A 23,185-nucleotide genomic window follows, 5' to 3' on the forward strand; every position below is an offset into this window, starting at 1 on the left:
ACCAAAATGCACTTCCTGCCATTCAGTGGAATTTACCTTCTCTCACGCCTTTCATCTTTATTGTTTCTCCTTCCTTTCTCTTCCCTCTGCTTGACCATCTTGCCCAACTTTTCCTTTTCCATTCTTTTCTACTCCAAACTTTATTTATTCATTATCATCTATTTTTTTCCAACCACCCCTTCCACAGAAGGGGGGGGGGGGGGGGAATATATTTACAGGTCTGAAAAAAACTCAATACTATAGAAAGGAATTGTCAATTTCAATTCACTATCCACAATGAAGCCCAGCAGGAGAAAGTGAGCAAAGTAGAAAGATCAGTAAAGCACAGCAAGATAGCACAGATCTGTAAGAGGCAATTTTACTGGAATTTGCATGACAATACATGGAAATAACAAACACTGGCTCTGGCCTGTCTTTAGCTATAACAGGAGATCCACACATTTTAATGTCATACCTCCAAAAGAGGCTATGCAAGCCATAGATAAAGAGCTATTTCTGTACCTATTAATGCAGGAATGCAGCTGGATAAATATAGCAAATTTAACGACAGTGCTACTAGAGGTAATAAAAAAATTGAATAATCATCGTCTTCATTGTGATGTTTCTCTTTTGGTCTTCATCAGACAATAAAATAAGTACAAGTGCTTGTCATGCACTATGAAGATCTAAAACAAAATATGGAATCCAGCAAGACAAAGACTAAATCATAAGAGAACAACACTGCATTGCTCAAATAGGCCAATGCAAGAAGCCATGTGTCAGACTATTTTCTTTATTACATGCATCACATTCAAAATTACCTGGAGCTTACGAAAAATATCCAAGAATGGTAAAGCACAAACTTTTTAGACAAACACATCAGTAAAGAACACAGAAGTATTTGGCCTAGAGTAATAACTTCAAGCCTAAGGAGCACCTGAATGTTATCAGTTTCTTGCTTGTCAAACATACATACATACATACATACATACAGACAACTGGTTTTCTTCTTATGCTAATTGTTAATAATCATAACTGTTACATTAAACTATTTTCTTGCCAACTTATACACAGGTATTTTTCTCTATATTAGGTGTATATATATAGGTATTTAGGCCCTGCAAATAAGAGGGCTTTAGTTTACTGTGCTTTACATGACTAACACTTCAAGGAGCTTGGGGGTTGTTCCTGGGCTTACCCAGCCAGTTCCACTTCCTTGGGTCTTAGTGAACAGCAGTGATGACCCTTGTAACACTGCCCATGATGACATCCAATTCTTTCTGTAAATAATTGTAAACAAAAATAAAATAAATTGACTCTGAAAGCAGATATTTAAACCGTCAATCATTGTTGCCCAGCTGACCTGTATGTTAATATAGCTAAGCACGTATATAGTCATTAGTGGCATCAGTAAGTCTTAATTGCTATCATATTTGTAGAAGGGAACATATGTTAACAATTCCAGCCTGACCATCAAAGTCTAAATCAAACAAAGCTAATTAGTAGTAGAAGCAGTTCACCAAGAGAAACACCATGCAATTATAATTTCAAAGGGGCTAATCTGGAACACTCAGCTCACTGTGTACTTAACAGATCATGCCAAACTACTGCATAATTCTGAAATTCACTGATCTGAGATGCAACTGTCCCATGTTTATATAATAAGCTCATTTATATTGGCAATAAAGTATTTCCCACACATCTAAAAAATTAAGAGAAAGACTAAGTTATTTCAGTTGTCTATTTGATTTTATGCCAGCAGACCCATCCTCCTGAGGTTATGAAAAAAAATCTTAACAAGCCCTGAATATCTATTCCCATTGCCCAACATGAATTATTACTAAACAGCTCTCAAAGTGACAGGACGGCCATGTTGCATCTTTCTGTTCAGCAGTGCAACAATCCAGATCAATGATTCCAGCAGATGCTACGTAAATGATGACAGGACATTGTAGCAGCAGCAGCTTACACAAGCTACTGTCCACCCAACCCTACCAAACTCTTAGAAGCAGCTCTGAGGAAACAAACTGGAGGTCAGATGTGCTGCCCAGCAGCACTGGACTAGGTCAGGGTGGGTCTACAATAACAGCTGGGTGTGGCTATTTATTCCTCAAGACAAGTATGCTTCGTGTATCACAAGTCTGGGAAACATTGAACTAGATACAACACACTATTAGATCACAAAGATTAAATTAACCAAAAAAAAAAAAAAGGGGGGGGGGGAGGGAAAAGGCAAGAAGCAAGTCTAAATTAACTCTGAGGATGTGCCACACCTCTGCAGTATTTGCCATTGAATTTTTGCAATACACCAGAAATGTAGTTAGACAGCATCACCCGATTACACATTATGATTTATAGTGCAAATTGCTGCCTGGGACACAGAGGAAAGTTAGAAATGAGGTCACTCATCACCTATGGGAGACTGATGTTGGGCAATACACTGCTCCAAACCCTTCAAAAGCATAGGGAAGGAAGAACTGGGGAGTACATGGATGTACACTGCTTGGAAGTTAAAAGACAGCGAGTGTAAGTCTGAAAGCTCCTCTTACATTGATTTTATCCAAGGAACAAGACACACTATAACCTATACAGATTTGCTCTTAAGTAAATCAATCAATCCCATTTTAAAAAGCTGTCTCTCATCAATACACCTTCATGAAATTGTTGGTCTGTGTGAAGCCCTGACACATGAGCCTCTGGCTCTCTGCAGTCCATTATCTTTAGCTCACTGTGATAGACACTGGTTTAACACAAGGTTAAGCTGTGTCATACAGGAAAACCTCTAAGGGAAATTCAGACAAAAAGTAAGAAGTTGCAAACCCCAGGATGCTCTCCTAATACAAAAGACCTTTCATAAACTTTAAGCACATGCACTTTTCAAGTCCAAGACTTACCGAACTTTCTTCCCATTTTCTGTAATTTTTGTCACATTTAATAACCCATACTTTTCTTGACCCTGTAAGATAAGAGTAAGACATAAGAAATATAAAAGAAAATCTGCTTCTATTAACATCATATCACAGAATTCAATTCCCCAAATAATCCATTTCTGGCAATGAGCCATCTTTGCTCATGTTATAACTTCAAGAAACTGTCTTTAAGCATATTTAAATATTCAGAGATCAGCAAATTCAAAATTCCTCTGGGAAAGTACTTACTACCATTCAGAGGGTAAAAAGCTTTCCTTCATCAAGACCAAGGTTCTTTGGACAAGCCAAATTAAATAATTTGTGATATTAGACAGTGAAAATTATGAATGTAAATTTATAATGATTTGTATAATAGCACAGTAGTCCTTTACTAAAAAAAGGAGGTGGCTGACAAAAAACCAGCCTAAGTTCCCATACAAATTATTCTTATTAATTTTAATATCATTTTATATTTTAAATAAAACATGGTTGAAATGCATAAAAAATTAACATATTCATGTTAAAAACAGAAGAGTGAGGCATTTCTTTGATGTCCTCTTTTTTTCCCATCCCTATGGAAAATAGTAGAATTTTAAACTACTTAGTTATGTCTTGTTGATGAAAACTATCTATTTATGCAGGCCTTCAAAAAAATTTGAAGACCAGTCAGTGATTGGTGGGGAAAGAACACTGCTGAACAAGAAGGTTGTTTGCAAGTTTCAAATATTTGAAGTGAATATTTCTACTTTCTGTGTAAAAATAAAAAAATGAAGGAATGTTCGAAAAAGCATTCTAGGATAGAAAGATTCACTTAAACCATCATCTTAAGATGAAATATCAAAATCTACCATTTTCTTCTGACACCTCAACCTTGTCCTACCAGCCAGTGGTGCTAAAAGAATGCTAAATTATTTTTTTATCAAATGCTTTTCAGTAACAGTTTCTAACAGTTCCTAATGTATGAAATGAGGTATTAGTTGAAACAGTCAACTAGGGAATGGATCCAAATTAGTTTTATCATTTAAAAAATTACCTCAATTCTAAATCCAATGAAAACAGAAGAAAAATCCTCTCCAGAATTTTTCTCTAAATCTCAAATTTAAATGGACTATAACTGCACAATACATTTTTGAAGAAAATATTTTTTGCTGAGATACCATGGACAACACTCTCGTCAGATACACAGATCTGTTTTTCACGGACCTTAAAAATTCTACTTACATGTTTCAAGCCCAGCACATAAAATACAGAAAAGACACGTTGACAAGGACAAAGGTGTTTAGTTGGTGGATCAGATGTTACTTCAGTCCAATAGTAACTGCTGCTCTTACTCAGTTTAGTATCTTCACTGGGCTGAAATGCTTTTCCAAGCCAGTGACAGATGCATTATTCTCCAAAACTGGTATTTTCAACAGAAGTGAGTCCCTCCCCTCATCCACTCTCCAAATGGCCAAACAAATGAATTATCCCACTCTTTAGACTACTCTTATTTGTGATCCATGTGGACCATGGAGCAACAGTCCTATGCCTATGCATTGCACCCTTTTAAGCAACCTTTGGCTTTTAACAGGCAGAACAGCCAGACACCAACTTTCACAGTGACTGAGAAACCTGTACTCCCCTCCTGAAATAAATCATAGTTTAAATCAATTACTCACGCTGGAACCAGTGGGGATGTTCCAGAGAACTATTGAGAAAGTCTCATACTGCCCTACTTAGCAGCAACGCTAGGGGGTACTAAAGGGAAAATTAATGGAATCAGGAAAAAAGAGGAAAGCAGGTTAAGGAACAAAATTCTCAATTTACCAGCTTTCTTTGGAATATTTAAATCCCAGAGAACAGCTAAATAAAATACAGATTTTTTTCTATTGTCTGAATTAGGAGTGAGCTCTTCCATAAAACACAATTTTAAAAATTCAACATCTAGCCATATTTAAAGAAATTAGATCACATGCAGCAATAATTGCTTTTGTGTAAGGCTATCAGGTATGCTTGCTTAATAAACAATGCTATTTTATTGTGAAAAACTGCTTGAAGTATTGTAAGAATAGATTATCTCGACTAAGCCAGAGAACTATTCCCCTGCATGCAGAGTAAGAAAGAAACAGTTGTGCCTTTAATGGCCTGAGGTCTCTTCCAAGGAGCTGGTAAAACTGACCAAGTTACTGATTTCAATGCTACTGTAGTACAGTCCCAAAATTAAAAAGTTATTCATACATTCCTCACTGTTTAAAAAGGAATGGTCACATTTAAAATATAAACTGAAATTAAAAAAAAAAAAGCTGTTTAGCAGGCATTTTTCTCCCAGAAGTTATTCTACTAAATCAAAATTACACAGTTTATTTATCCCCTATGTCTCTTTAAGAAGACTGAAACACAAGCCAAAATGCTACAAACTGACTACTAACAGTGAGGAATTCTGTGAAGAGGGGGAATTTGTTTCCGTTTTTACCTTGCAATATGCTATGTCAGAAGATGTGACTGTTAGAGGAAGCAAACTGAGTTCTACGTAATTTGGCACAATTTGGCCACAGTGAGTTTTTAACTCAATCTACTATCACTAAGTTGCATTTAAACCAAACACATGCACATTTTTTTCCTGACAGCAGAGTTGGATGTAATGCATTCCTTTTAAAATGCAAAGCCTTCAAACAGTTTTATCCCATTATTTTTCCCAAGAACAAGAAGGTTTACCCTCAATCCTCTAATCATGAATAGCTCCGTTTCTACAACATCTACTTATCTATTTAAACACTTTGCATACTGACTGTGGCTTGATGCTTTGGTGAAGAAGGAGATGATTCATTTTCAGGAAAACTGGCCTTAGAAGCAGTTGATGATTCCTATAAAATTCAAATAGTCAAGGTCAATGTCAACAGACACTGTTACTTCGTACAATTTTTTTTTTTTTAACCTGAAGATGTTTTCTGTGTCTCTTTCTTTTTACACACTCATAGATTAGAAAAGTACTTCTTCTAAGCATTCATAATATTTTCAGACAGTTACATTTTAAACTTGCTTATTAAACAGTGTTCTTACAGATAACACTCAAACGGGTTAATTAGTACATAATCACTTGAAAAAAAGATGTTAATGCATGCTGCATCAGCTTCAAGCAAAGCCTTCATCCTTATAAAGGGGTAGATTTTTTTTGTATGACATTGCTACCAAATTTTGATGTATATTTAAAATAATGGTTTATTACAAGGTAAGACAATACTAAGATTTTAAAGAATATAATATGTCTCTGTGTGGTTAGTCAATACACGGTAAAAAATGACATATGTAGAAAAACGTGTACTAACTGTATTAATTTTTGTGAGTCATGATCATTAATCTCCTTTTAATCAAACACTGAAAATCTCTAGAGATTTGGGGTTTTGTTTTGAACTATTAACTACAGACCAAAATAAAATACTAAATCTCTGAAAACTAGAAAAATTTTCCATCTGGAGAAAAAGAAAAGGCATGTGCGTTTCCTTTGAAGTAACGATTGCCTTGCACAAACATACTGCTTGAAAATCTGGTAAAGAATTTCAAACGGAAGAAAAACATCATTTGTTCTCTGTTACTGTTAACACATTTCTGCCCCTCTCTCTTTTTAAATCCCTTGATAGCTCTCCTAAACCCAGTTTGCTTTTGCAGCATGACATAGCACTGTGCCGACCTGTGCTTTAAAATTCACTTGCAAATCTACCTAGAGAAGTAGCCCACTAGTTCTTTTAGCAGCATAATAACAGAAAACTTTAGTGTTTCTAAGTAGAACAGCCTAAGTGTTCCATATTTTCAGATGTCTGCAAAAAAAAAAAAAAAAAAAAGTTGTTCAAATTAAGAAAATCAGCTCTCCCAGGGAGGTATTTTTTCCTATGCTTATCAAATTTTTTAGCTGATGGCAATATCCAGATAGGTGCCACAGCCAATAAACTGTTAACCAGCATGTTTGGTATCATCAAATTCTCATGAGCCATGGCAACCCATACTTTCACTCTGACACATTTCAAGTCCTCCTTTGACTGTCCTATTTTCATACAATTGAGTTCCATTGTTTTTCCAGGAAAAAAACAAATAAGGAAAATAAACAGAAAACAGCTTCCCTAGGAGACAGCTAAAAAGAAATCTTGGGTTCATGTGCCCATCCAGACAAATACCAGTTGCTTTCCTTTCTAATTCATTCTGAATTTGAGATAGCTTTCATACAGCAAAAGCAACTCTGGAACATGAAACCCAGTATTTGTGGTAATGAAAGATTCCCTTTCCACACACTAATTTAAAGCAGAATATATTAACAGTGTGCCTGCTAGTGCTAATAAAACAGCTGCATTAATGCACTAGAAATTATTTGTCTTTCCATAAAACATTAGTTTGTTGCTCTACTACACGTTTTAAATTTTCTCAAAGCATTAATGTTGTGCTTCAAATAAACTATTTTCTCCTTACCAATGAAAAACACATGCTGCCTACATGTTTGGAAACTGTTAAAGGAACTTTAGGCTGCTGACTTAAGACTTCACAAATGCAGCTCAAATAGAGTTTCTTCGGGTTATTACCCATAACATTCGTGCATTTTCATGTTTGCTTCACTAGGTTTAAGCTCTCAATATGTGAACACTGAGCCTTGGAGAAATGTAAACAGCTTCACTTATTCAATGTTTTACAAAAGCTTCTTCATTCAGTGCAGCACTACATAAAGTTCTTCCCAAAAGAGCAGCACATCTTATGCCAAAAAAAAAAAGTTAAGTCTTCCTTTAAAAGCGAAGCCAGAACTTCAAGCTATCGCCAAAAAAATTGTCCGTACCTGTGAAACATAAGCTGCACATGAGGCTAGAAGTGTCCACTCAGCTTTGATTTATCAGGGCTCCATCTAGGCTGTGTCGCATGGAGTGCCACAACACACTGAGTACAGAAGGATGCATGAGGCAGAGGAAGAGGAGGAGGGAGGGGAAGTGAGCAGCAGCAGGGCCTCAGAATCGCTCGAGCTGAATTAATGCCGAGAGGGGCAAAGTCTCCAGCCAAGCATGGCCCACTGCCTCCTCAACACCATACATGATATATCCCAAACTGACAACTCAAAAGCTCAAGATCAAATCCAATACATCCTGTTCTGAAGAGCTAAGTCACCTCATGGAAAGCATCATTAAAATGGAAACAACAGGTCAAGCAAGTAAGGTTCTGGGCAGCAGATCCACTGTCATTACAACTACTGTGTTTTGTCCATTCAAGTTTGGTTTTGACATCTGTGATTACACAAGGCCACTCATAGGCTTTTCCTTACATTTTCAAATTTGCATTAATTTTTTTTTTCTCACAATTTTAGGAAAAGGGAGCTTACAATGCCATTTCTTGGTTTTTCATTCTGAGAAGTTTGTGCTAAGATTTCAGCACTACCAAGTAATTTCATTTTCCATGAATCTTGGGATGGACTGCAGCGAAGTTACAGAAGTCAGCATGTCACCATCGTCCAGCACCCGTTTCAGTTCCTCCCTGCTCAGCTCACACCAGCTCTCCTCACCCACAGGCAGAATGGCCCATCACAAGCAGAAATGGCTAGGAAAAAGGTCAAAGCAGAGGGAGAGCAAGGGAGAGGCCCTGTCTCCCTGCTGGTCTAAACAGCACCTGTAACTGTACAGCCCAAAAAGACTACCAAGAGCATGCTCTAAGAATGGGCAGAAAAGAGCTTTTGTTGTTACTGACTCACAGAATTTTTCAGACTAAACACCAGCTCAGCTCTGGAGAGGACCAAAGCCAAGTGTTTCAGCACTTTCAGTACTGTCCTCTGCCCTTCAATAACAATATTATAACCCTGTTGTAACCATGCACAGCTTCTCCCCTGAACTAACATTAGTTAAAAAACTTCAAGGACAAGAAGAGAGCTACTATTCACAAAGTAAAAGTAGTGAAGTTATTGAACAGCCTTGGTTTTGCTGCATGTTACACGCAATGATACAAGAGACCAAAAGAAAAATGAAATTTCAGAAATTCAGGCATAGTCATTTCTGGTACATTAAATATGTCACACATCAGAAACAAGTGGCATTTCAGCACGCTGATAACTTGCTCCTACCTTGTCGTTGGTGTCCAGCACAATTGTGCTGTGCCTCCATTTCGTTAAAACTATTGGTTCCTGTAGCCTCCTGTCCAGACTCCTACTCTTTATTATATCTCTCTGCTGCTGTGGTGAAGCATTATACTAAAGAAAAGAAAAATAAAATTGTAAGTAGAATCTAATTCATGCAAACAAGACCTGGACATACCACTCATTTGCCTAAACAGTGCAAACTTGCAGACTCCTGATGTCACCGCCCAAGGGTGTGAAAACAGCCTTAGTTTTATTTCGCATTTAGTCTTCAGAATTGTCCTTCCTCCTGTAGTCCTCTCTGAAGAAGTAACTAAGACTGGCATCTCAGTTGGCAGAGAGATGTTTGATTTCTTCTGCAGCAGATGCTGCTGATTTTGCAACCCAACAGGGTATTGAGAACCACCAAGGAATTACAGGAAATACAAGATTTCAACATTCACTCTTCATATTGCATTGACAGACTACAGCACCTGACCAGCTCTTGCATAAGAAAAAGAAAACCTAATATCCTGTAGTAAGATATTTAGATTGTTATGGCTGCCTGGTATCTTTGACTCAAAGATTTGGGATGCCTAGGGGAGGAGACATGAGGGTGAGGACTTGCTTTTTCAGAATAAACACATCAAATTCCATAAGCCTGGAAGATAAATATTCAACAGGAAGTAATTTTAAGACTTAGCACATCTGCAACAACCAAGGAGAGACCATATTTATCATAACATAGGTTTTCTAGCAACTCAAGAGCATGCAAACTCGCTGAAAAAATGTGAGGGCCATGAGAAGGACATAGCATTTAACCAGATCTCACAATTGAAGCATGTTTTTCATTAATAGTGTTACCATTTTACACCATCACAATCAACATGTTACAAAAAATTTCAAAAATATTTCAGACAAAGTGTTATACTGAAAACACAAACTAGAAAAGACAACGTCAGTGTCTAGGGGTTTTAAGTAATTTACTAAAATCTCTTCTAGTCAGTTTATTAATTTACTAAAATCTCTTCTTTTTAGTCAGTATCAAAAGACTAAAATCTGCACATAGAAGGTAGCATTTGTGGAGTCATGTGAAGCATTAGCATCCACTAGCTAGGAAATAACAAAGAAAAGTGAAGTGCCCCTTTCACCTGAGAAGGGTAAAGCAGTAATCTTTGCAAGGACACCAAGTTCTACAGTTTTGCTACTGATTCCTGCTATAAGCTCAGAGCCTGGGGTGTTCAAAGACAGAATAACCTATACGTGCACATACCAACAAAGCATGGCAAGGTTTAACCTAAACAACATAAACACTAAATCTAACCAAAGTTGCATAATACAGTTACATTTATTGCCCAAACAAAGAACCAGCATTGCTACTGCTATAGCACTCATGGTGCTTGAGTTAGCTTTCTATTTTACCATGAACAGAGTTAATGCTCTAATAAACCAACAGATGCTTAAAAGCTAAATAACTTTAGTATTTTGCTACAATTTTTTAATATGCACAAGACTAGTAAAACACTCCCAAGTGAACGGATGTTGCAGCACTGAGAACAAAATTGGGTAGTTCATGTGCAGACAGAAATGTATCAGCTGTCACTGCAAAAAGTCACTTCTGAGCCTGCAGTTGTACTGGCTTCAGCACATTTCCACTCATATGACAACTGCTCCCCTACAATGGTGAGGTTTAAGTAACTCTCAGTTTGTCTCCCTGTTAAATCAAAAGCCGAGCCATGATGCATGCTGAAAGGACCCTAGTACTGGCTTGCTTTCTTGTTAAGGAAATACCCACTCTGCCGGTGCTCCTGCAACCCAAACCATGGCAGCATGCTGAGCAGCAAAACTGCCTGCCAGCATTAAAACTAAAATCTAAACAATTTCCAGTGAAACTATGTCTAAATCACAAAGGCTGCAACAAACAGCATTCTTTGCAGCAGATCTAACCCATTTAGGTGAGCAATTCCAACACATTTCTTGCTATGAAACAGCACTGTTTATTTCAGTAATAGATTTACACACTATTGACACTGGTTTACATTATTTACAGAAGTCTTCCATGCACTTTCCCTTCGAGTAACTCAAGGAATTGAATAAACAAGTAAGTATTTTGAAGTAATTGATCTTCAATTTAAGTACATTTTAAAAGTTAGGATATGGGCACAGGTGATCTATATTTAAATGGTGCCTTTAAAACTATCATAAGCCACCAGGAGTTATCTTCTCTAACAGACAACCTCACCTTGAAGGAGAAAGGAACTGTAACATGAATTTCCAGTTTTACTAAACATATTTAACAAGAAATATATGGAGCTCATTAACAAAGCACTGCTAACAACTCAGGAACACTGAGATCTATGCATCTTAGCAGCTTAAATAATTTGCATTGGTGAAGCAAACAGTGTTAGTAAACTGACAAGTCTTTAAAGGGAACGTTTGACATTTCTGCCCCATTTTCTCACAATAGAAACTTCAACTAAATCTTTTTTTTTCTCGGATGTCTATGAGGATTTTTGTTTGTTTTACTCATTATAAATAGTAAAACACACTGAAGGGGAAGGGTGATGTGGAAAAAAAAAAGTTTTGTGTTTCTGAGCTCAAGACATGTCTCTACTTTTAAAATACATGAACTGGTCAGTGATCTCCAAAAAGAATCAGAGGGAGACAGAGACACCACTTCCTACTCCACAATGTCCAGCAGAATTCACCATCCTCTAGAGCAGGCTGAGTCCACTGGCCAGGGAGAGGTGGCCAGAGCTGGAAGGCTTGCCTGGTTGCACGATACCACCCTGCTACTCTTAGCTCTGCCCCCACCCAACCTCAGTTCAAAAAGCCTTTCAAACAGCTTCAGGTCTGGTTCCCTTTCTGATGCTCTACAGGACTCCTACCTGCAGAGGAGCTGCTCTCTCTCCTCCTGTAAATACTGCAGTATTTACCATTGTTTACCAGAAACTAGGTCGGGTTTGCCTTCCCACAAACAGAATCTTGTTTTTACATAACCATAAGCAGGCTTTCTATGCCTAAGATTTGGTGTGATCTTGAAGACAGAGATCAGGCAAGGGCTGTCCTCTGCAATAAAATTGACCCATTCAAGACTACACATTGCCTGGGACAACCTCTGCTACACCATGTGCCTTAACATCATCTTTTTAGGGTGCAATGCTATTTTCCTAACTCTAAAACTTTTTAAAAAGTAGAACACAACTCCAAATTTACACACTACTGCTCCCTGGAAATCCTCCACAAACTCAAATTTGTCCCATTGCATCCAACCCTCTGGTACATCACCCCAGCTTGTTCCCCATTTCATGGGGAGCGTCTCCTATCACACAGGGGGCACATGAGCAAATCGTTCATTCTCTGACTGCAAACACCAAGTTAAACAGGGATATTTTGTTCTGTTTTGTTTTGGGGGTTTTTTTGGGTTTTTTTGTAATAGTTCTTGTTGTAATTCAAGGACACCAGTGGTGCAAATTTCAGTCACACAGTATTCTTTTCATTGCTGAATTTGTTCAATACCATCTCCAGCTACTTAAAAGCTTTCTTTGCCTTAGTATAAAGTTTTCTAACCTTCTGAACTGGCTGACTGATTTCTATTTAATTTTAAGCTGATACATGGCATGGCTCAAGGCTCTGTCCTAGTCTAATTGTGGCTGAAACAAATGTAACACCTCCAAGTTATTTGCAGCAGTTGTCCCCATTCTACAGATATGGCACAGATCTGTCAGCTTTAAGGAACAGAAAAAAGATTTTTCTTGGTTTGTGTTAGCAACATCTTCAGCAAAACGAAGGAACTGAGTGGGCTAAGGCAGAAAAGACTGGGAAGCAACCAGTACTGAAAGTTGATAAAGACCTGAAGTGAAGCATTTTAACCTACCTTACTGCAGTCAAAGACCAGAACAGCAGCATTCAAAAACATTGTGCTGTCCTAGTACCCTCTAGCACCTCATATATGTTATTTGCAGTTGTCCCAATAGACTGTCTGAAATAGAAGAACCTTCTTTAAAAAAATTAAAGCTGCCTCAGAACGAAATGACTTTCTAAAGGTCTTACTGTCCCTGGCTTTGAATAAACTTTGTTGTTGTTGTTGTTGTTGTGATAGATGTAACACCTATGTTACAGCTTTTGCTTTTCTTATCAACTAAATCAGTAACACCTTTTTCTTAAACCTCCATAAATAAATAAATAAGGATTGTTTTCATCCTTTTAAGGGATTTCATTCCCTTCCTTTCCCTACGGAATGAAGATTCCTCATTCTCTGCCACAGAATGTCAGGGTGGCAGCAGTTGGAGGCCTCAGTCACACGGAAGGAACAGAACACAGGCAGAATGAGACCATTGGGACAAACAGCTGTAGCTCAAATGTACCAGTGACTGAAAGACACCTCTGGATAATCTACTTTGTTCACTTTGTTGTCTTAGACATCCATTGCTTCCCCTTTTAATCCTCAGGGTCACCAAGACTGCTCATCTTTGATGAGCAGCCCAAGTCCTTGCTGATTGCTACAGGTCACACTGAGTGCCCAAGCAAAAGATGCGGGGAGGTAGGAGCCACTAAAACCCAGGACAAATGAGGAAGATCAAACCAAGTTTTGTGAGTAGAAACACACGTATTAAAGAGAAAGTTGACTGCCTTCTCATACTTAACTCGGGTTTGTTTTTTTACCAACTGGATCCTCACACCAACTGAGGCTGTCCCAACTTTCACCAGCCAATCCCAAATTTGAGGACAAGAATGTCACTACTGCTAATGAAACTGCCTAGTGCGTTGACTTGCAGTAGATTCAAATACCAGCACACAGGGTAACCTCAAATACAGCAGCACAGCTCAGACCAAGACAAATTTACCGCAAGACAAACAACCTTTATTTACATGTTCTCATATTTATTTTCTTTCACCATTTGATTGCACATTATGTTCCTGACATTACCTGCACCCCGTTTTACTGTAATGTTTTCAGCTACTGTGCTCTGACAGTCTTCAGGTCTTCATCAGGAAAACCACTCACCAAGTATCAGAACTGAGGCCCCTGAGCTCACCCCCCACACAGGCAGTGCACAGAGTGAATTAACAGACTGCTGGTCCATCAACACTGCCAAAAATGAAGATCCTCCAGCTACTGTTTCCTCCGTGGATACAGCAAGGAGAGCTTATGCTGCAGGAACTTGTGAGAAGAACACACACTATTGCAATATCAGTCTATAAATATTAACACTAAACCTGAGTTCACTCCTTATAGTACACACATTTTCTTCCAAAGGCTACTCTTGGATCGGTGAACTCGTTCAGAGGAAGGCCAAGCAACATGCTTTTATGCTAGGTGTTGGCCTAGAAATGCATTTTGAAAATCTGAGATTTTTAATCTCTACTTTTTATTAGGTTGTCCCCTTGTAAATAGCTCTCATTTGAGCTATTTATTTCAATATTTATTAGATAGATTCTCCACCTTTTTCTTTCTTTTTTTTTTTTTTTGGGGCATTTTGACAGGTTAACTTTTTTTGAAACTTAAGAAATTAGGGAGTTCTTATTCCTGAGATGAGTTTAATTCCCCTCACCCCTATTAGAGATTTCTCATCTGCTTAAGTCATACAACTCCCATTAGAAAACTAGGTTTCTGGAATAGGGTTGCAGCCCTTCTTAACCTGAATTTAGACAGCTTTCTTTCACTACACAGGAAATAAACATATTTTATTATAGCAAACTAACTTTTAACTGCTCGTTTGTTGGGGCTTTTTGTTGCTTGGTTGTTTTAGTTGTTTTCTTTTTTAAATAATTGGTAAGAACCAAAAACTGAATACAGCAGAATGCTGCAGATTGGAAATCTCAGTCTTCTGCAAGATCTAGTAGAAACTATGATTAAAATATTATTATCCATTTTAAAGATTAATTCAGTATGTTCTTCTCTTCCACTGCAGAAAGCTGGGTCACACTCATCATGAGCCTTAATAGACTTTTCAGCAGTTGTCAAAGCTACTCCATCTGAAACATCATTTTTAGCCAGAGGCATCCAGCTATTCCTAGATGTTATTTAAATTCACATGACTGGAGGGCTTTCTGTGAGACTGTCTAAAGTAATTTGTTTTGTAACTGTCCTCCCTTCCCAACGTATACCCTCACAATTTTTAACACATGTACAAGAACAGTGTGTTATTCCCAAGCATGTGCACATTTATAGTTAATTCTATTACTCTGAAGATTTTTAATGCCACAGTATTATCTCAGCTAGTGTGCTATTTCCAGAAGTCTCCATACCATTTTTAGTTCTAATGAAATCCAAATTAATAAGAACCATCTAACAAAAAGATTGTATTCTTTTTCTGGTTTAATAGCATTACATGACCATGCTATTACATCACTTTATTTCACAAGATTTGGAAGGCAATATTTGAGCTAAATACACTGGGAAAAAAACCCCAAAACTGAGCAAGGGTAGGATTTTTCCTAGTAACTAACTTTTCATTTAAGCAAGTGTTACAATGCTGAGATCTTTCTATGGTTTTCTCTCACTACTCAAGAGAATTTTCAACATATATTATTTTTCTTCAAAGCAGTTTTGTGGCGTGAGTGGTCTTTCTAATTCATTTGTTTTAAGTGCTGTAGAACCAGCTTCAGCAAGATCTTTGAGAGACTAATCTTCAGTCATGCTTAATTACTCACAAGCATAACATCTTCAAACATATAGTTACATAAATTAGCTAAATCTTTTGTTGAAATATTTAATCTGTTCCACAGAATTTAAAGTTAAAAGCCAAGGACTTCTGGAAATACAGAGACTCTTGGATCATGAATCTAAGGGCCAATTGCTCATTTTCTTCTGTTCATCTTGTATTTGCTGCCAGTCAAGATTTACTAGTTTCAAGAAGGAATTAAAAAGTACATTCTGCCCAAATGGATCATGAGAAATAATTTTCGAGGAAAATTTTAACAGCAATATGTGATCACTTTCAGATCACAAATTACAAACCAAAGGCTATGTTTCATTTTGGAAGTGACTACTAATACAACAGAACTCAGACTTCGGTTAGAATCACTAGAATAAGATGCATCATTAAACAAATACTAGAACCCACTCCTTTATGCCTCCTAATGTACCTCAGTTAATGGTTCTGGATTATCTTTGTGACTTATTCTAATTGGATTAAAGGCAATTTGCTATTTAATTCAAATCCAAACTCAATCTATTTTTGTGAAACAATTTCTTCCAAGTCAAAACTTTCTGCACAGCAGAAGTCATAGAATCAAGTACTCATGACATTATTCTCCAAAATTATTTCAATTATACATATTGAAGTAATATTTGCCTCTGGTAAAATCTGGTCTATCAGATTTTCAGACTTCTAATAAATCCAATAACTAATCTAAAGCTAAACAGCTTTTAAGACCAATAGGCACAGATTATATTGTTACACTGAGGCATGTTACAAAATTTAAGTTATCTAACACATCAGACTAACATAGGAGAATTGTCAAAGCTAACTCAACTCCTCAGTGATTCAGATGCATTCTTCTACTGACGTAACAAAACAGCTAGTATATAACTTCATTCATAATTTTCAATGTAAACATTTTCTCACAAGTATTCTGAAAGCATTTATTAAGGTTGTACCTTTCTAAGTGGAAGTGACTCAAGACACTGATTTTTGTACTGATAAAACAATAATGGAGAAACATGCTTTTTCATTTATTCATGCACACACTTCCGTGAAACAATTTTTTTCATGGTCACACCTTATTATGTAGTATTGAAAAAATAGCAGGGAAGACATACATAACATCCATATGACAAATGCCCTAGTTTTTTTGAAGTGAATATGGAAATTAAATAGTATTAGATACATCTTGAGATGACCAAGTGTCCCTAAATCTGTCACTTCCCTACAAATTTCTATTTTCACAACTAAATTAATAAATACCAGAACACACTTCTAGTGAAACTGCATCATCCTCAAAGATACCACAAAACTCTGCTGAAATTTTTGTTTTTCAACACTTGTTTAAGCACTTTGAAGGGTACTAAAATTAGACTACAGTTTCTCAGTGAAGATTTCTCATTTTCCCCATACAGATTTTCTTTATCACAGCAAAATCACAGATACTGTTGTGTAGCCCTGCATAAAACCTTTGCTCAGTTCAGCAAAGACACCAGATCTCCTCTGACATCTGAATCGCTACATACAACCATTTTTCATGTCCTGGAATATATTTTTTTTCTCTTCATAATCAGAAATTCCACAAAATGCAATAAATAACAAAGAGCAATATCAGAGTCCTCTGATAGTTAATATCTCATATTAAAGGCCTGATAGAACACATATTCAGGAAGCGGGGAAAGCCCCAAGTTGTTGAAGTTTCTTTTTTAGGTCACTCACCTTAGGTAACTCCCACTCTGATCTGGAACCATCAGCACTGTAGTAGTATGGTCTACCTTGCTCATCTGCATGTTTTATCCACTGCAGAAAGAAATGTGATGATAGAAAACGTAATCAGAGTGACATTCACAACAGCAATTCTCTGAGACCTGAGATTTAAAGTTAATTTTTAATTAAGTGCCATCCACTTCAGCCATGTCTAATGCACAACCTCCATTAACTAAGCAAGGTTATATTGCAATGAGAGCAACAGTTTTCAGCATCCTGATTTTCTTCTTCTGTAACTCCTCAGAAAAAAAAACCTGCAACATCACACAAGATAAATAGATTTTTTTTTTAAGATGTCATATATCATTCTTATCAACATTACGTTGTCAGTTTAGGGAGGCACAATTTTTCCATCAGATCTGCATCAGGATCTTATACATAAAATTACAAAAAAGCAGCTCAACCAGCAGCTGCTGCTAATTTGAGAGATACAAGCACTTGTTGAACAACTTTTTAAAAACATTGATGGAAACGTGAGATGCAGTCCCTAGAGAAATCATGAAGACAATTCAATTTCTGTAACTTCTACAAGCAATGCCCACAATTAAAGAAGTAAACCCATGACAACTGGGACCAGTCATGCAGAAAAAAAGAAAAATTGTAATGAGCAAAAATCAAGAAGATGATGGCAAAAAAATACAGAAACACTCACAGCAAGGTTCTTGGCTCAAGCAGGTTTCACAAGATTGCCTTTCTATAACTGTTTCTGATAGGAAAGGCTGTTTTTTATCAATCTTAGTGCAATTAAAAAAGAAGGCTGCATATTTACTAAAACATGGGAATGTGCTTTACAGATGTTTGTCAGAAACAGATTAAAGAGGATAAAATTCTAAAACTGACAAAAAAATCCAACTATTAAGAAAATTCTTGCAAATAAAACTTGCCTAATACAACTCGAGAACAGGTGGTGCTATAATATGACAAAGTACTGTTTCAGTGAACACCTTAGAAGTTAAAAAAACTCAAAATGCAGCTTTAGTGAACAACTAGAAAAATGGACTGCTTAACAAATATAAACAAATACTGCAATTTATCCTAAGTGGGAGAAATTTTTATGGCATGCCCAGAATCACAGTCAGTTGTCAATAGCAATTAGATAGTAAGAATAGGGCATAAATCTGCTGATATAGCTGTAGTTTAATTAAGAAGTTTGTTTACATCTGGAAGCAGTCGTGAAAATCTCTAAGAAAGGAAGTTATGAAAGTGATAAAGCAGCATTACATTCAGTTTAAAAACATCTTGACGAGAAGGTCTATTTAGACAAGAGCAGCTCTTAAAAGACAGTAAGAAAAACTTATTGGTATGATGGTCATTCTGAAGTACAACCAAGAGCAAGGGAGAGGGCAGGAACTAAAAAGATAACACATGATATGTTCATTTAATATAATCTGATAGGCAACTGGAAATAAAACTTCTTCTAAATAAAAAATGTACATAAGAAAAGTCAGTTCACTTGCTGAAGTTTCATGCATATTTAAAAAAAAAACCAAAAGGAGATACTGCTGAGGTACACTCTTCACTTTTGGAAATGCAGGTTTCATTTCTAGAAGTGAATTAGTAGAAAAGATTTAGAACACATGATGAGAAGAAGGAAAAAGTACCTTTTCATTAGTATAGTCATTGGTATATAAGGTTTGACCATGTTCATCCAACTCTTCTGACCAACCCTTTGGAGGAGAACCATACTGACTATCTGACTGGCTGTAACAAGAACTGTGGTCGTTTTCTTCTGATGAAAGGTGCTACAAGTAGTCAGAAACATATAAGGCAGTTTTGAGAATGAAAGCGCTTTAAAATCTGAAAGATCAAAGATTATTTGACTAGAAAGAGAATAGTAATGAAATCAGGGAGTTCACATTTTTGTGTCTTACATGGGAGAATGAGATGCATTTTTACAGTGCAGACAATTCAAAGTACTTTCAGAACAACTAGTTTTACTGATACTTTTTTTTTTTTTTAATTTCCACTATACCAGATTTCACTACTCAAATTTAAACTCCAGGGGTTTTGCCTATCCAAATTTTATTCCTACAAATTCACATTACTGACAAAGAGAGTTAGCTTTAGTAACCTCCATTGCCTTAAAAAAACCTGGGAGACCCGCTACCTCGGTTTTCTACCACCATCCCAAATGTCATGCCTAAATCCTTCTCCTTTTCTCAAATACATCTGGAAACACAGGAGTGACTAAGGACAACTTGAAACTCCAGTTCCACCTTCTTAGATGCCAGCATTTTACAGTATTTGTCCAATGCATCTTAAAATACTATGAATTTCCACTCTCCTCCTTCCAACTCTGATGTACGTGACAAAGAGCATTGCAATAGCAAGGCTTTCCACCAGGCACAGCTAGCTGAGGTGAAAAATTGTTTCCTGAAGGCAGAAGTAAATTATGCCAGGAACAAGTCTGATGTGTAACACAGAGAAAGGATTTTTACACACACATCAAACAATTTCTGTTCCCGCATGAACCTTGTTCATCCCCTTGCTAACACACTGTAGTCTTACTCTAAGCATCCACTCCACGCATCAAAAAAAATCTCCCTTCTTTCATCTCTCACAACATCTCTATGCTATGGTCTCCTGAGGAATTCTATGCAGATTTCCTTTCGCAGTGTCATGGATCCTCAGCTAGCAAGAGGCATAACATTTAAGACACCCTGCTACTAAGAAACTACAGGAATAAAATACTATGGTTCAATAACACTGGCATAAGAGTTTTGAGAAAAACTGTAAGGCAGGAGAGAGACACAATTTCTATTTTAAATAGGAAAAAACATCTCCCAAACAAATTAAGTCTTAAAAAAAAATTTGATTATCAGAAACTCCCCAGTTTTTAAAAGTCAGTGGGTTTAAAGACTATGTTTAGTGACATGTCCAAATGATTTCTATGTACGTTTTTGGTGCTACTTTTTAAAGTACCTTACCACTTGTGTGACATGAACTCCCCCAACTGACATGACCTAGTTTACCAAGCACAGGAAAACCCACAAGGAATTTTTAGGCCATTAATCAGGGAACATGAAAAAAATGCAAATGCCCTCCACAGCTTACAGAATGCAAGCATGTAAACTGTGGATTAACCAATGCTACCTCTCTTGCACATGGGGCAACATGAAATTGGTTAGGTGGTTAGGTCCTAACCACTTGTGGGGAGGCAAGGAGAGTGGAGGAAGCACGGTGGGGGGAGTTTTCAGTTCCATTTTTACACTTTTATTATTAAAACTGCAGAGTTGCCAAGGGTGCTATTGGCCCCATTTGAACTACTGTTTCACAGGATAACTATATCGTATACACGTACTTAAGTTTACATGGTTTTAATAGTTAAATATTAATTGCATTGACATATGGCAAATCAATGTAGAAGACTTTGGACATTTTTATTATTACTATCTACAGAGATTATGACATAATATAATACACTGGTATTTACCTCTTTCAAGCAACTCCTGATACTGAAGAAACACTCTACACACGTAAAACTAAACAGAGGACCTAAAAATGAAAATTCTCCTAGAAAAATTGTATAGTAGAAATGTTGTAATAGTAGAACACTGTTGTATAGTAGGAATGATTGTTAATGCGTCTACCTGCATGGCATCCATATAATAACAGTTTAGATGCTGCAAAGTTTAACTCATATCCTGTACATTTGCAGACCTAAACTTAAACAAAATTCCTGAGTTGTTACAAATTTTACCAAGCCAAGGAATTCCTTGTCCCTCAGCTGTCAAGAACAGCTGCTAAAGCTGCATTCAATAGAGTTTAGAGAACACTGGCCAAATTGCGTTCCACAGCTTTCAATTTCACTTTCAATACTTTTTCAGCTTTAACTGCCTATATGTTTTTTTCATATTGTCCGTGTTTTATCTCAAGTCTCATCCCCAGTTACACTATCCCACACTTAAATAAAGCCATCTTAAACAGACAGCTGCCTAACCTTACACCTTATAAGAATTTTGCTGTGACATTAAAGAGAATTACAGAAAAGGTCCCCCACATCATTGCTTCTATTGTAATTCTTGGGGTTTTTTTCTATTTACATACAAAGTTCCTGGGGGCAGAGACCAGTTCATCACCATGCATTTAATAGGAACAGCTGTCTCCCTTCTAACACTTAACCTTTCTAGCTTTTAACATTACTACTACCTGTGAAAGTGAAAATAATCAGGAAGAATACTAATTAAGGAAGCTACCATCCCTTTATTACCGTTTATATTGGATTTATGAATACAGTTGATATTTATATTGTTTATACCGAAACAAAAAACATGGAATGAAATCACATTCTGAACACTATTTAAATCTAGTTTTGAAATTCAATTAAAACCTGTTATTTTTCTACACCTGTTGGGTAATTTGTGGATGTCTGCTTCACATTATGACCTCCTACCTAGGTATTAAGAGTTTGTCTTCTCTGACATTGTGACATCTCATTCCTTTTACAGGTCAACTTAAATCATTTCACTTGACTAATTTTTCCTAGTTACTGTTAAGCACTCCTTCCTCAGATACATTAACAAGTCACTGCCTCTAATGCATTCTATCTGTAATTCCAAACTCTAATACACTTTCTTAAAGTCCCTGTCCATAGGACTTCACTGCTTCCCTCATCCCATCCATGTTATATAGTAACATTCATTTAGCTGTCCTGACCTACAACTGTTTTCTTTGTGCCGTGTCTGTGACCAGCTATTTTGGCAAATAAGGTACAACTCTGCCCCTTTTTAATTATCCAATAAAATTCGATTCCCTAATCACAAAGTTCAAAGACCAACTATAAACTATGTCATGTTTCATATATTACTCATATGTTAGAATATGTGATCTCTCAGTTCTCATTTTTACATCAGCTTCCATTTCGCTACTCAATGCAACACAAGCTCCTCTGAGGACAAATCAGTAGAAGCTAGCATTTAATCCTTCTGCATGTACTCTTTTAATATTAAAAGAGCATAACACAGACTAGCATAATAATTATTAAGATATGTTAGCTCTAACTTTTCCTAATGAGACAAAATTTGAGATGCCCTACATTTTACTGCAGGTTAGGCTTGGATCTCAATCTTTACTTTATACTGGATTAAGTACCCAGAGGTTCCAAAAAAGGAGCATGAACAGTGGAGTGTGAAGCATGTTCCCAAATGCAGAACAGAAAAGGAAAGAAAGTAAAGAGGGGTGAGTGGAAAGGCAATTTCAACACATGACTACTGGTAAGTGGATTGACATGACCATGCAACGTGTATCTCTCCCTAGACTCATATTTTGATAACCCAGTCAAGACACAAATTCGCTAAGGAGCTTATGCTACTGGAAATACAGACTTAGTGTCTAGTTAAAAATCAAAACATGTATCGTCCACTGGTCTCACAAAGACTGAAAACTTGATAGACATAACTGTCTGATGGCCAACTTGTGATACCTGAAGCATCACAAATAAATGGAAGAACTGAGATGAAAGAAGTTACCGGCAATAAAAAAAAAAAAAAAATCAAGCATTCCAAAGATGCAACCATGTGGTGAAGTGATGGTACAGACGTATGAGTAAGAGTCAGAGGGACTGCTTGCAGATGGGGAGGGAAGGAGAAAGAATTCTTGCAAGTCCTTCCATGAAAAGAAGGAAGAACTACAGCAATGATAAAACCATTACTAAGACAAGGAGAATCACTACTCAAAAAAACAATCGGCTTATCCAGACTAAAACCAGTCTTATCCAGCAAAAGGACAGTCAGTGATAAAATAAGAGACCATCAACAGACATGCCAAAGGGACAGGCATAAACATTCCATCTGTTTGCCTGTTGCTGCCATTCACCTGAGGCAAGAAAA

The 23,185-nt window shown here is 36.8% G+C and overlaps 1 protein-coding gene across 11 annotated transcripts in view; it reads right to left on the bottom strand.

The window, feature by feature from the left end:
- ARHGAP12 (Rho GTPase activating protein 12) overlaps positions 1-23,185 on the bottom strand; it is a 75,286-nt gene that overhangs the window by 18,891 nt on the left and 33,210 nt on the right. For 4 of the 11 annotated variants that reach the window (XM_066199941.1, XM_066199933.1, XM_066199903.1 and 1 more), the window contains 6 exons: positions 18,959-19,099; positions 17,310-17,390; positions 8,950-9,075; positions 5,657-5,731; positions 2,874-2,935; positions 1,178-1,259 (listed from right to left, as the gene is read on the bottom strand). In XM_066199941.1, the coding sequence (XP_066056038.1) occupies positions 1,178-1,259; positions 2,874-2,935; positions 5,657-5,731; positions 8,950-9,075; positions 17,310-17,390; positions 18,959-19,099 (567 nt within the window). The remainder of the gene's footprint in view (positions 1-1,177; positions 1,260-2,873; positions 2,936-5,656; positions 5,732-8,949; positions 9,076-17,309; positions 17,391-18,958; positions 19,100-23,185) is intronic. The other 7 variants (XM_066199966.1, XM_066199949.1, XM_066199923.1 and 4 more) reach the window with 3 other exon arrangements.

Source organism: Chamaea fasciata, unplaced genomic scaffold (assembly GCF_029207755.1).
Source record: "Chamaea fasciata isolate MVZ Bird 193981 ecotype frontalis unplaced genomic scaffold, bChaFas1.0.hap1 SCAF_1, whole genome shotgun sequence".
Lineage (NCBI taxonomy): Eukaryota > Metazoa > Chordata > Aves > Passeriformes > Sylviidae > Chamaea > Chamaea fasciata.